This window comes from Rhododendron vialii, chromosome 8a (assembly GCF_030253575.1).
Source record: "Rhododendron vialii isolate Sample 1 chromosome 8a, ASM3025357v1".
In the NCBI taxonomy this organism is placed as follows: Eukaryota; Viridiplantae; Streptophyta; class Magnoliopsida; order Ericales; family Ericaceae; genus Rhododendron; species Rhododendron vialii.
Genome location: NC_080564.1, coordinates 8,299,300 through 8,313,526, shown reverse-complemented (window position 1 = coordinate 8,313,526; position 14,227 = coordinate 8,299,300). Strand labels below are relative to the sequence as shown.

General features: G+C 40.5%; 1 protein-coding gene across 9 annotated transcripts; it reads left to right on the top strand.

Moving 5' to 3' along the window:
• Positions 1-64: 64 nt before the first annotated feature.
• Positions 65-14,040, top strand: LOC131298053 (DNA ligase 6). Of its 9 annotated transcripts, XM_058323328.1 has the most exons (19): positions 65-2,568; positions 2,724-2,841; positions 2,956-3,037; positions 3,373-3,475; positions 3,582-3,678; positions 5,485-5,587; positions 6,980-7,099; positions 7,251-7,298; positions 7,623-7,720; positions 7,828-7,893; positions 9,080-9,239; positions 9,761-9,868; positions 10,860-10,909; positions 12,149-12,183; positions 12,307-12,368; positions 12,441-12,602; positions 12,688-12,776; positions 13,157-13,256; positions 13,399-14,040. In XM_058323328.1, the coding sequence occupies exons 1-19, from the start codon at positions 201-203 to the stop codon at positions 13,705-13,707; spliced, it is 4,278 nt and encodes a 1,425-aa protein (XP_058179311.1). In that variant the 5' UTR covers positions 65-200; the 3' UTR covers positions 13,708-14,040. The 9 variants fall into 9 exon arrangements, 5 of the variants coding, with proteins under 5 accessions (XP_058179311.1, XP_058179314.1, XP_058179315.1 ...); XM_058323329.1 differs by lacking the exon at positions 9,761-9,868 and having other exon boundaries at positions 78-2,568; XR_009190447.1 differs by lacking the exons at positions 12,688-12,776; positions 13,157-13,256; positions 13,399-14,040 and having other exon boundaries at positions 76-2,568; positions 12,149-12,187; positions 12,441-12,498.
• The last annotated feature ends 187 nt before the right edge of the window (positions 14,041-14,227 follow it).

The following is a 14,227-nucleotide window of genomic DNA, read 5'->3' as shown; positions in this document are numbered from 1 at the left end:
TAGACGGGGAGAGAGAGAAACCCTAGGGCTAATAAAGTGAGCGAGTGGTGAGACAAAGATGAAAGAGGAGCGTGGTGGACTCGCCACACGTGCGTTTGCTGAAGATCCGTTTCGTATTTCTCTTTTCACGTATAAAAAAGAATAATTACAAATCAGTGGAGAAGGGGATAACAGGGCGGCCTTCAGACCGCTCCGGTCAAATGACCTCATCACTTTCCTCCGCCATCCGTCAACAACAACAGCCATCCATGTCCACCTCCCAAACCGTAACCCTAGACTCCTCCACCCTCTTCCTCACCTCTCACACTACTCTCTCCCTACAATCCCCACCCCTCTCCTTCTCTCTCCTCTCCACGCACTCCCCTCTCCCCCCCCTCCCGTCCGACTTCCCCCAATCAAAGCTCATCCCCAGAACCCGGTTCATCGTCGACGGCTTCCGCTCCTCCGGCGACCACTCCGTCTCGTACTTCCTCTCCCACTTCCACTCCGACCACTACGCCGGCCTCAACGCTAACTGGTCCAAAGGCATCATCTTTTGCTCCCACACCACCGCCCGCCTCCTCATCGAGGTACTCAAAATATCATCTTTGTTTGTGGTTCCATTGTCTTTGTCTGAGCCTGTTTTGATTGATGGGTGTGAGGCGTCGTTGATCGATGCCAATCACTGTCCCGGCGCGGTTCAGTTTCTGTTCCGAATCCCCGGTAGTGGTGGTGGCAAGAGTGAGACGTATGTGCATACGGGTGATTTTCGTTATTGTGATTCGATGAAGTTAGAGCTCGGTTTGACTGAATTTGTTGGTTGTGACGCTGTTTTCTTGGATACCACGTATTGTGATCCGAAGTTCCTGTTTCCATCCCAAGAAGAGTCGATTGAGTATATAGTTAGCATGATAGAGAGATTTGGGGTCGAAAATGAGGGTTCTGTGAAGTCTGTTTTGTTTCTTGTTGCTACTTATGTTATTGGAAAGGAGCGGATTTTGCTTGAAATTGCACGTAGGTGTAAGCGGAAGATACTTGTGGATAGTAGGAAACTAGCTATTTTGCGTGTTTTGGGGTTGAGAAAAGATGATGCATTTACCGAGGAAGAATCAGAAAGTGATGTACATGTTGTGGGGTGGAATGTGTTGGGTGAGACTTGGCCTTATTTTCGGCCTAATTTTGTGAAGGTGAAGGAGATTATGAATGAGAGAGGGTACTCTAAAGTTGTGGGTTTTGTTCCGACGGGGTGGACCTATGAAGTAAAGCGCAACAAGTTTGCAGTAAGGACTAAGGATGAATTTGAGATACATCTCGTACCTTATAGTGAGCATTCAAATTATGACGAGCTCAGAGAATATGTGAGGTTTTTGAAACCAAAACGTGTTATTCCAACAGTAGGCGCGGATGTTGAGAAACTTGACAGCAAACATGCTGATTCTATGCGGAAACATTTTGCTGGGCTGGTTGATGAAATGGCCATCAAACAAGAATTCTTGATGGGTTTTCATCGTTGTACTCAGGGGACAGATGGCATGGTTGAGAAGGATAGCACCATTGGCCAGAACAAAATGGACCAGTTCAAAGAGGTCCAATCACCTCAATTTAAGCCCCAGGATGAAAATGATCAGAGAATTGTTTTAGATTCCTTGCCTTTTGGTCGGGAACCTGTTGCACAGGATATAGCTCTGTTAAGTGACAGTGAAAAAGAGGAACTCATTCAACAACTTCGTGACTGTTTGCCTACTTGGGTCACTGAACTTCAGATGATTGATCTGCTTAGTAGCTCTGGTGGAAATATTGTTGATGCAGTTTCTAATTTCTATGAACGGGAACTTGAGTTTCACAACCAGATCATTCCTTGTGCCTCAGCTGATTGTACGTTGCAGACTAGCCCACTTAATAAATCTGTATCACCTGCTAAACCATGTTTTGTTAACAACCCTCTTGGAAATGTGGTTGCTTCACTGGATAAAAAATTAAAATCACCCAGCACAAGGAATTTAACAAAGAGCAGTAATTCTACTGGAAAGAAGCGGAGAAATGTGGATAATAAGCCTAACAAGAAAGCAAGAAGCAATTCAAGTTTGGAATCTACTACTCAAAAGCAATCCACTATTACCAGTTTCTTTACTAAACGTGGACCTTGTGTTTCTCAATGTTCTGGGGTTGAAACTTTGTTGGAGGAAAGCCCAAATGACAAAAATATGATGCCAAGTGATCCTATTAAGTCCTACAAAGAGGAGTTAGACCAGTTTATTCAGATTATACATGGGAGTGAATCATTAAGAAGTTACGCTGCAGATATACTCGAGGAGACAAAGGGGGACATAAATATGGCACTGGACAAGTACTACAGTAATCCTCCTGAGCCTTACCTTTGCGAGAATGAAAATAGGTTGGTTGACGTTGGAAGATCGGTAAGGGATGGACCCAGTCATTCAAATTGCTCTTCTCACATGGAAAAAGTGCCATCAGATTCAGAGGCATTGGAAAACATGGAAAATTTGTCTGTGCCAATTCTGTCACCCGAGAATGCTGCAACGACTCCTGTATCGCTACCAGCAGAACAATATTCTCCTGTAGAGCATGGTTGGTGTTTGTTCATTTGAAGCTAAATAAGTTTCTGAAATTCCTCACCTTGCCAGTAGAATACCAAGATGATTGCCTCCTTGAAATTATTTGTCCATGGTTTATTGTATTCTCCAATTGGAATGATCTTTTTACTTGGGGGGATATATGTGCAGCATGCTGGAGGCATGGAAAGCCTGCGCCTTATATACATCTTGCGCGGACTTTTGACCTAGTTGAGGGCGAAAAGGGAAAGATAAAGGCTACATCAATGTTATGCAATATGTTCAGAAGGTTTGTTGCTCGTACTTAATATTCTTTTGCTTCCCATTTGTAGAGGGAAGAGTTAGCATCACCAGTTAAAGTTATTGGTAAGTGTCATTCACTTACAGTTGTCTTGTCATGCAGCTTATTGGCCTTGTCTCCAGAAGATGTGCTCCCTGCTGTATACTTGTGTACAAATAAGATTGCTCCTGACCATGAAAATAAGGTAACACTGTAACAGTGTTTCCGTTTGCTACATATGTCTTCCATTCCGCTGTTCTTTTGATCACCTAGTGGGAAAGAGTTCACAATTACTCTGTCTATCTCTCTCTCTTAAATATCTTTTTGTCTAAACACGATCAGTCAACTTTGTATGATTTGTTGGTGGCAGTGGAGTTCTGGTTGTCGACGTACTAATGTTTTGGCCCCGTTTCTCAATGATGTCTTCTGTGGTTTGGGTGTAGTGTGCATGGTTCTTCTTATGACTTTCTTACCTTTCCCCTTTTTACTGTGGGATTTGCACACCTGATAAGATTGAATAGGGTTGTAACAATGTTGCAGGAACTAAATATCGGTGGAAGTATTGTTGTAGCAGCACTGGAAGAGGCCTGTGGGACCAAGAGATCTAAAATTAAGGAACTATATGACAGCTTAGGCGATCTTGGTAGGAAGGAATGCCTTATTAAGTTATTGTTTTCTTGTTGTTTTGTGTATGGTTTCCCCACAAATTTCGGTTCCTTATGTTAGCGACCACTGTATGCTATGTAAAGGTGATGTTGCTCAACTCTGCCGACAAACACAGTCACTTCTGGCCCCTCCTCCACCTCTCTCAATCCAAGGTGTATTTTCTGTGCTCTGGAAGATAAGGTATGGACTGAAAGATATGGTTATGGTCTCTGACAATGTTTCAAATCCGTTTATATTGGGTTGGTGAAAATATGTTGTTCTAACTTCTAATATCATGAACAATAAGTCATAGGAGGAATGATTGGCAGTAAACTGCTGGAACCCTATTCACTGGTGCATGTTATTACTGGGCTTTGGGAGCTGGACTAGAACGTGCAAACTGCAAAGTTGTCTGTCCTTCACATCGATTTGCACTAGTGTCCAAATTACAGAAATTCTAGAGCTTGTGATATCAACAAACCTTGAATTATGTAATACTTCTTAGAAGCTAGTTCGTGGTTATTTTCCCCATCTCAGTTGCGAAGAGAGGGTTTCAGATGTAGAGTAAGGACATATAATTGTCTTGGTTGCTCAGCTATTCACAACTCAGCTGGAATTAGAAAATGAAAAAAGAAAAGGCAAGCAAGAAAGAGTAAATAGCCCCTAGATTGCACCAATTTCTTCAAGGGGTCTCTCTATCACAGTTTTTTGATCAAAGAGAGCAAACAATTTGCACAGGATCTGTTATAATTCAGTATTCATTGAAATGGGTATAGCTAACTTAAAGTAGAAACTCTCCAATTTGGTAACTCCTAGTGGTTAGCAATGAGAGGATTTCGAAACCGACTTCTTTGAATTGGAACGTGAATGAGTTGACAAAACCTATTAACAAGGACCCACAAACATTGGAAGCAAAAAAAGCTGAAATTCTTGAAAACGGACCCTCAATCTGCTATACGTGTATTGTATTTCTGGTCAATAAAAGTTGGTTTCGTAATTCTAAAGTTGACAATCATGGTGCAACCCAACCCATAAAAAAAGTTCACAATGTCCTAGTGTACCCATTAGGCTGTTCTATTTGATATAATGCAAGTTGGAGCTCTTTTCTACTCTTTTTTTTTTATTGCTTAGATAAACTTATCTATAGCATGGTATGGACTAGTTATACATTGGGGGATCTTAAGTTGTGTTATAGGGCCACGCAATCTGTGCTAAACCAATTGATTTTTTTTTTTTTGTTCTTACTGTTACCCTTTATCAGGGGACCAAAAAATCATCTCTTGATTAAATCCAACTCTTGACCTCTCTATTTGTTGGTTTACACTTCAAACAAATACACCTGCATGTTAGTATTGCAGACAAGTCGTTGCTTCGATATCAAGTAGTCGCTATAAAACCTAGGGATAAACTGCAATTTTATGTTCTATCTTCTCCAAGATGGAAGGCACTTGCCCTTTTTTACCCCGATTTTTTTTGTGAAGGACAACAAATTGGCAGGGAATTAATACATGCCTAGTTGATGTCAAATCTTCAGTTCAGTAACATATTAACCTCAATTTCCTTGATCACATCGGTTCGAAGAATTTATTTTTCGGTATGGGGACTGCTAGGATCCACTCGAATTTAATGAAGAAAGCCTTTTGGATGCACTTGATTGGCAATAAAGAAAGTATTGAGTTGCTCAGTTTTAAAAGACGGGGAAAGTAATTTGGAGTCCTTGAAGTTTTGGGTATTCGAGGAAATTGTTTCTGGTGGCAGAGGCATTTGTTATTCTGACACTGACTCCAATGGAATTTGTTTTTTGCTTGCAGACTTTCCAGTGACAATGTTCTTTCCAAGAAAGATTTTATAATTGAAAACTATTTAAGATATCTAGTGTCTTAGGGCGTGGTCTTGCTTTTGTCTTGAAAGTTATTTCTCCACTCAATAAGGTCAAAACTTTAAGCATTTTGTTCAAGTGTCTGCAAGCTATTATTATCCTCCATATTTTTATGAAGAAATTGTCAGTGAACAAACAGGTAGTCGGAGTACTGCTCGAAAGAAAAGCCTTATTGTAAGTCTCATGCGTTCTTGTAGAGAGAAGGAGATGAAGTTTCTTGTCAGAACTTTGGTAAGTAATTTACGGCATTGAAATGATGAACTTTTTCTACTCAAACAAACATTTTCAGTAAAGAAACTATGGTTTTATTCTCAAGTTAGTTAGGGCGCAATTCGATTGCTAGACAACCTAAAGATAAATTTGTGCTCGTCTTTGTAATATCGAGGATGATTGTTCACAATAACAATCACATACGACATTGTTACATTATTTTGTTATATAGTGTGGTGCTTGATAGTAATGTACAGTCGCCATGCATTTGTTCCTAAGGTTACTTTTGGTATTTTTACATACCTGTAGCCCTAGCTATGTATCGTAGTGTAAGGCATCCTGGATGAAACTCTTGTATGATTTTTCATTATATCGAAAGGGCTACAGCAACCTGGTCGTAGCCATAGTTGGGTGAACCTCATAAATCTTGGTCTCTTGTGTGGGTGTTTATCATTTATTTTTTGTCTTTCAATATTTGTATTTCCATAAATCCTGCATTAGGGTCCACATATTTCAAATGTTCTTTTGTATCACTTCAGTAGAGTTTTATGAATGCATTAGGGTTTCACTTCACGAATGATCTAAGATTACTTTATCTGAGGATCCCAGGCTTCATTTGCCTAAATAGGGAAAGCGTGATGACTTTAAGGTGCAACGTGTTCCGTGATGAATTTGGGTTGTCATGTTCCCAGGGTACTTTCACCTTCACCATAAACTTTTTTCGGGCCGTGGACAACCTGACCAATTGAGAATGATATAGCATGGCTAGTGTGATAGTTTTTGCAATTTGAAACTGCAGATTATAGTCCTTTTTGGTTTTACGCGGCTAAAATGCAAATCATGCCTATGGCTTTTCCAGATATTTTGAGGTCCACGTTTTGGTGTTTGAAGGTTTGGAGATAACTATTGGTATTTATCACTATTAGTGGGACAAAACGTGCAATCTTTTGACCTGTAACTTAGCTTCTGCTTTATGCAAGTGACTTGCTTTATCAAGGTTGAAGTTGGCACCATTTTCCTCTCTTTCAAAGAAGTTTCTTTGTGCTAGAAAATGTGATCAGGCGGGGAAGTGAATTCATCATCCTGTTGGATTTAGTTGAGTGTATTGTAACACTATAAGTCGTGCACTTTGAGTGGTGATCATATAGGATGAATGGAATGCATAACACCACCCCCCCCCCCCCCCCCCCCCCCCCCCCCCGACTTTGTTCCACTCAAATTTTATTTTGTGCTGTAAATTTCACGAATGTGTACTTATCTACTTACTTATGGCATGAAGAGGAGTCAGGGTAAGATCCTTGCTACTTTCTTATTTCTTATTAGTTTTCCATTTTGTTTTCCTCTTGCTTATGATTATGCAACTCACCAACCTTTCCTTCCAATGATGTGTGTTAAAAATTGTTATGCATATAGGTCAGGAATCTACGGATTGGGGCAATGATGAGAACTGTTTTGCCTGCGTTAGCCCAAGCTGTTGTCATGAATGCTTCTCTTCATGAGAGAACAGTTGAAAATTTAAAGGAGCAACTTCAGGTAAGAATTTAGTGTCCTTTATTTGAAGTTTCCTGTTGAACATTGGTTTTCCCCAATTTTTGAAGAAAATTTATGCGATGGTGATTTTTTTTTGTTTTGGCTATTAGTTATTGTCCAATTCTGTTGCTAATTCAGTCTTCATGTTTGTTAGTGCCTTTCAGCGGCCATGATTGAATCATATAACATACTTCCAAATTTGGTAAGCTTCTCTCCATGACTCTATGGTCAAATAATTACCTGCAACTAATTTAAAAAGATTTAATTGTATGCATTTCAGTGGGCCGCAGCTATGTTCTCAATGCCCATTTTAGTTTAGTTTTCAATATGGAATATAAATGGAGAAACGGATGATTTCTTACTTTTAATTTGCATGCACACCACTTACAGTACTTCAGATTATGTCCACTGCCCCAGTGGTTTTGCTTTATTTAGTAACTTTTATTTTGCCACCTCTCTTGGATAAGCCGTTGCACTGATACCAGATGCTTACTGATTACTAACAACTCTGACTTCTTGTAATCAGGATCTACTTGTCCCTTGTCTCTTGGAGAAAGGCATTGCATTTTCTTCTGTAACTCTTAGAATGGTTCCAGGCATACCGATCAAGCCCATGCTTGCCAAGTATATATGTTTCTCATTGGGTGCTATTAGTACTGTTGATTACTTGTTTTATTACCATTTCTATTGTTCTCATCTTGGAATACTTGTTAATATTGTTCTTTGGGTAGAATTACCAATGGAATTCCACAAGTGTTGAAGAACTTTCAGAATAAAGCATTTACATGTGAATATAAGTAAGTCCCTTATCTTTTTTAGTCCCCCTCCTCGTGTGCAATATAGCCCTTTCTTCTACTTCCAATACACTTGTTTGGACAGTTGGAGGCCATTTAGTGTCATTCATATGTCAAAACGATATTTTGGTGCTTCCATGACTGCTTAATTTTATTGCAAGGTTCACGAGAAGCACACAGGACTACACTTGAGAGAGGCTGTGATAGCCTTCCACTTTCTTGGGGAAGTCAAACCTGTACCAAGTGTGGATAAGTGAATAAAAGTCCTTGTATAGTCAGTTTGGATACCAACCGTTATCTTAAAGTAAGAACAGTGCCGCCTATAGTTAAGTTCCTCATTAAGGAGGTCAAGGGGGGCTCGTACTTTATGGTTCGAAGAGAGAAGGATTGTAGGCTCTGGGCACTTGGAAGAGGTGCCAGAATCCTAGACAGAAATGACTTTTGTCTCCAATGATCTCAAAGTATGATCAATCTTTTTTCACCTGTTTTGCACGGGGCAGCTCTCTGTAGCTTAACATTAACTGTGTCTCTGGGTTGCTTGCTTATGGAGGTAATTATGGAAGCATTGCATCACAATTCACATGGTAATGGGGGTGCCTTGTCCAAAACAACCCAATGGGTTTCAAGAGCCATTATTTGGCTTTCCTTTTCTAGGGGAGAGTTACTCCAAGTATATCCGTTTGAAGAACATTTGTTGATGACATTCAAACCAAACCAAACCAGATATCATTTGTTGTTGATGACATTCTTGGTAAAAATTTCATTTGTACCTCCATGTCAATAAGACATTGAGGCCTACTTAGACCCAATTCTGTCTCACTGTAAATTATGCATATTAGTTGGAATTCTAAGATATCCTTGAGGGTCGTGGTGGTTGTTGCGTCTTCTGAAAATACTAGTGGTTGCTCTTTGCATTTACTTACTCAGCATTGCTAACTTTGTCCCTAAGACTTAGTCATTTTGTCATGACCCTTTTAGGACCTGATTAGTTAAATGGCCCTTGCTTGATTCGTTGGTAACAGGCTAAGCCTTTTGTAATGTGTGGCTTGCCAGCTACATTGTTTCATATAAACTGGGTACATGAAGTTTTGATACATACTAATTCTGGTCATTTCACCTTTCTTTTCTATGGTGCATGTTTTCATACATTATTTGCTTCTGATATAGATTTTATGTTTTCTTTTTTGAGATATGATGGCCAGCGTGCCCAAATTCACAGATTGGCTGATGGATCTGTGCGTGTCTTTTCACGAAACGGGGATGAAACAACAGCGAGGTTTCCCGATTTAGTCAACATAATCCAGGAATCATGTGGTCCTGCTGCTGCAACTTTCATAGTGGATGCAGAGGTATCACTTTTCTTTGGGAAGTGTAATATGATTTTGTGGTGGGTTTCTGATTCCTATTAAAGTATCCAACCAAAACTAATTTGCAATGAGTGGAGAGGCTGCCCAGGCTTATATACTAGTTTTGGAGGTTATAATTAACCAATATGGGACAAGCTCTAACACACCCCTGCACTCTCAAACCCTTGACTTGCTCGTGGAGAGATAAATAAAGGATCCGTAACATAGGGATCATAACGAAACAAGGTGCAGTTAGGCACAGACAAGACAACAAAGTCTTGTCCAGAAGCCTTCAAAAGCCTAGCTTTGATACCATGTTAAAGCATCGAACTCAAAACCAATGGACAATGAGTGGAGAGGCCGTCCAGGCTCATATACTAGTTTTGGAGGTTATAATTAACCAATGTGGGACAAGCTCTAACAATTCCTTAGATTGGATGAAATGTTCAGAGTTCCATTGTTAGTTTCAAGCCCTGCATTGACTTACCAGTGATTTATAGATAGGAGTAATCTTCTTGTCTCAGGTAGTCGCTGTTGATAGGAAGAATGGCCACAAGATTTTATCCTTCCAAGAACTATCTTCCCGTGAGAGAGGCAGTAAAGATTCCTTGATTACAGTGGACAGCATAAAGGTGTGATAAGCAATGTGGTTTTCTTCTTCCCTTGTGGTCTAGTGTTCCAAAGCACAGTTAAGGAAGCATCAGTAGTTAATGCTTGAGTTTGTAAACCTTTACATAAATTGTTCTAATTAATGCTCCTGCCATTTAAGTTGCGAAATGATATAGTTATGTTAAAGTAGAGCATCAAGAGGCAAATGCAAAGTAAATGAAACGTATACCCAGATATATATACAGTAAGAGTGGCTATAAACAAAGGGAAGCAAATCTAAATATCCACAAGAGAATCAAGACTTAGGCGAGACAGATCCCAGATTCCCAATACCCAACTATGCAATATGCCCAAAAAGTGACTCGTAAGCTGCTGAATCCTCTCCTTCACACTTTGAAAAGATCTTTTATTGCACTCCCACAAAGTCATCCACACGGACATAGCGGCACAAGTGCCCAAGCCTTTCCTCCTTTGCTTTCATTCTCTCTCTCTCCTCTCCAACTGGCCCGAATCCTCGCCACCTCTTCATGTTATTACCCAAGCCATACCAGAAAGAGCAAAACCTAAACTTCATAATAGGTTTCAGGGAAGGTATGCGCAATCTTCACATTCTTTTGTCCTGTTGAGATATAGGTCCCTTCTTTCTGTTCTGTTTCAGCCTTTCAGAGGCATAGGTAAGGATGGTGTAACCTTTTGTATGGGTGATCAGCTTTCCCTTTTGATGATTTCTTCTGCAAACGGCTTTACACTTTGAAAAGTATGTTGGAATGGAAGATGAAGAGAATAGATAATCATGAGCCAGCCGGTGACTCTATGAAAACAGAACTAGTCCAGCTGTTGAAAGATGCCACGTCTTAGAGAAGGAAAAAGAATAATATAAATTGCAGAATATATATCCTTGTATTCTTGGTTACTTGCATGAATATTTATACGTTTCGAGTAGAATCATTGCCTTAATGCTTCAATTTCCATTTCTCTGGGAATATCTGTATCTGATATATATTGTCTGTGCAGGTGGACATTTGTGTGCTTGTCTTTGATATCATGTTTGCTAATGGAGAGCAGTAATCATCTTAAACCTTTTCCTGGAACCTATAATATTTCAAGTATTTGCTTACCTATAATGCACATGTTCTAGTCTCAGCTGTACTTCTGGTTCATCGTTATATGCGTTTTGGCTGTTTAGCACAACCAATTGGGACATCTATATAAGCAATGTTCTAAAAATCGCTAGGCGCTAGTTGGGCAGAAAAGGGGCGCTTAGGCGCTGACTAGTCGGCCGCCTAGTGCCTAGGCAGGGACTTGGCGCCCGACTAGTCGGCTGTCTAATCTAGGTGTTGGACCACCGCCTAGCGCCTAGGCGGGGACTAATCGGCCTAGGCGGCCGCCTTTTAGAACACTGATATAAGAGCTTTGCCTAGTTGGATAGGCGTTGGATCTGGACATTGCAGAAAATAGGGTGTATACGATGATTGAGAGGGCAACCAGGGAGCACAATTACGGTCCCCAAGTTACCAGAGCCGTGGTCCGTTACTGGCTAGATGCCAATTCGAAGCGTTGGCGAAGAAGCACTGGTGATGTTGAACTTTGGTGATGCTGAACTTCGGAGGAAGGTTGGGGAAAATTCTGGGAAGGGTAGAACCGTAGAAGCAGATAGGGTTACAAACCAAGGGCCCTAGCAGGAAGCTCAGGGACCAGCGCCTCCCCCACCTAATACCACACCTGTACCGGTCATAGTAATAGACTCAGATTCTGAGGAAATGGAGGATCCTTAGGAGGAGGAGGATCCCCAGTAGGGTAATCCCAAAGAACCGGCGGTAACCATTGTTGAGGAGAGGGTGGAATGGATTTGGTCCAGCCTCGTTTTGCAGTTGTGCCTTCTGACTTGGAGTCTGAGTTAGCTGGTGACACATTCTACAGAAGGGAGTAGGCTCCTTTGGGCAAAGGAGCACTTTCAGCTTTACAAAAGTTGAAAGTTAGCGGGAAGTCAGATCCAACCCTTAATTATGAAAGTGCAGCAATCGAGTGGTGGAAGTTTAAACCGCGCAATCCATCTGATCGCTTTTCGGCGTGCAGCAAAACTAATCTAAGGCATTAAAACATTTAAAAAATAATATGGACCCTTGGATTAAAAGTTAATGTACATTTCATTGTAACATTAATAGGGACCCTTGGATCAAAGTCTAATGGCTGAAAATGTATAGAATTCAGAAAACTGAGCCCTTTTATTTCATCTAGATTTGGGATTTATACAGTTTGTTCAGAATTGTTGTCAGGAAACCTGAAAGAGTTCTCTGTTGCAGGTTGTTGAGTTTCCCTCTTCGCCAAAGACGAAAATGTATGTATCTTCCTGTCACTCAACTTGACGTATTCTCCTATTTTGCGGCGGCAAAACCTTTGTACTTAGAATGTGATGCATCTTCTAAACTAAAGTATTTCTTTTTGTGATTTAAAATCTCAGATTTTAAAGATCTGTTTGGTAGCGAGAAGTTGGGTTATTTTGAATATGCAAAGGAAACAACGGTAAGTGCTGATGGTGATTGTTGTCATGATGATCTTAGTGGTGTTAGTTTCTAAAATTTGCCACTCTTTTAGATAGAAGCGGATGATGCCAGTTTGAGCAGTGAATCCACACAAATGAAGATGAAGTCTTTTCTGGATGATGCACTGAGCTCCTCGTGTGAAGGGATAATGGTCAAGTCTCTGGATGTTGACGCCGGATATTCTCCATCAAAGCGTTCTGATTCTTGGTTAAAGGTATCTGGATGAAATAGCAAGTGGAATAAATTGCAGCATTCATATACGAAATATGGTTTGCATTACTATTTGCATGTACTTGCAGGTCAAGCGTGATTATGTAGAAGGACTTGGCGATTCCCTTGATTTAGTACCAATTGGTGCTTGGCATGGGAATGGAAGAAAAGCAGGATGGTAACGACAAGTCTCCATCATTCTTATCATCTTTTGCTTGTCCGGTTACCATCTTTCTGGAAATTTTTCTCAGAAAATGAAGTAATTCTTGTTCTTTCATCCTTGTTTTGGGAGCACATTTGAAGAGAGGAAGTTGGAATTTGACTCTTTGCTGAAATAAAATCATCACATATGAGGATATGATTGTAACTCTGGTTGTCCATGCTGCAAACTGAAAAGGTTCCATATAGATGAATATCAGGCCATTGAACCTATTATGATGCCAGAGCAAAAAAGAAACTATATTATTTGGTTTGCAGATGCTCTTCTTGGATACACTTTGACATTTTTAAGCATCTTCCCTGGACTAACTTTACAGTTTGTGGTGTTACTTGTTTCAGGTATAGTCCTTTCCTCGTGGCTTGCTATGAGCCTGATACTCAGGAATTTCAAAGCGTTTGTCGTGTCATGTCTGGCTTCTCAGATTCTTTCTATGTAGAGGTAAATCAGATTTTTGTGGCATGTGCGATTCTTTTGTACGAGCTTTTGTATGATCTTTGTGGCCGTTCTTGATCTATACCTATGTTGCTAGATATTTAAATTGCAGAATGACAGGAAGTTTTTGAAAATGACTCTTGTGCAGATGAAAGAGTTTTTCTCTGGGGACAAAATGTTATCCAGAAAGCCTCTATACTATCAAACTGCGGAAGTGCCTGATATGTGGTTTTCTCCGGAGCTTGTGTGGGAGATTAGAGGCGCAGACTTCACGGTATCGCCAGTTCACAAGGCTGCCATCGGCTTAGTTCATCCTTCCCGTGGCATCTCCATCAGATTTCCTAGATTCGTGCGTTCTGTATCGGATAGAAAGCCGGAGGAATGTAGCACATCAACAGATATAGCTGATATGTTCCATTCTCAGACACGAAAGATGGATGTGAGCACTGAAGGCTAAAGATGGGCTTATATCATACATGTGTGTGTGTGGTTAAGTATATCGAAATAGATCCTTTTCTTCTTAGATTGCATCCGAGTTATGTATAGAATGTAAACCTAGCTCACCACAAAAAAAAAAGAAGAAGAAGAAGAAGAAGGTGTACAGTGCCTCAAAGGCAGATAGTTTCCCCTTTTTGTCCCCCTGTTTTGCAGCCTTTGTAATGGTATAGATAGAGCCATAGAGGCATCTGAGCATGGGCCGTCCACCTTGCAACATGTTTTGGGGTTTCTAATCACAGGCCTTTCGCTGTGTAAGATGTTTTGGGTTTCTAATCATAAATACGAAGTTTCCCCTCGGATTTGTGTCCTACGTGAGTTTGACTTGTAATGTTCACCATTTTAGCTTGTTCTGTAAATTAACCAAGTTTGAACACACCCCGAAACTTGCAGGCATCGTTCAACAAGAGTAGCAAGTAGCATGTCACTGGCTCATTCTGGTTGTGCAATTCGGTGTGTTTTCACGATCAGAGCAGTTAATT

Bases quoted from the DNA above. Each gene is read 5' to 3' on its own strand.
- LOC131298053 (XM_058323328.1), top strand. From the start codon at position 201: ATGACCTCATCACTTTCCTCCGCCATCCGTCAACAACAACAGCCATCC. The intron at 3,038-3,372 runs GTAACACTGTAA...ACAATGTTGCAG, and splicing joins CTCCTGACCATGAAAATAAG to GAACTAAATATCGGTGGAAG. The intron at 5,588-6,979 runs GTAAGTAATTTA...TTATGCATATAG, and splicing joins AGTTTCTTGTCAGAACTTTG to GTCAGGAATCTACGGATTGG.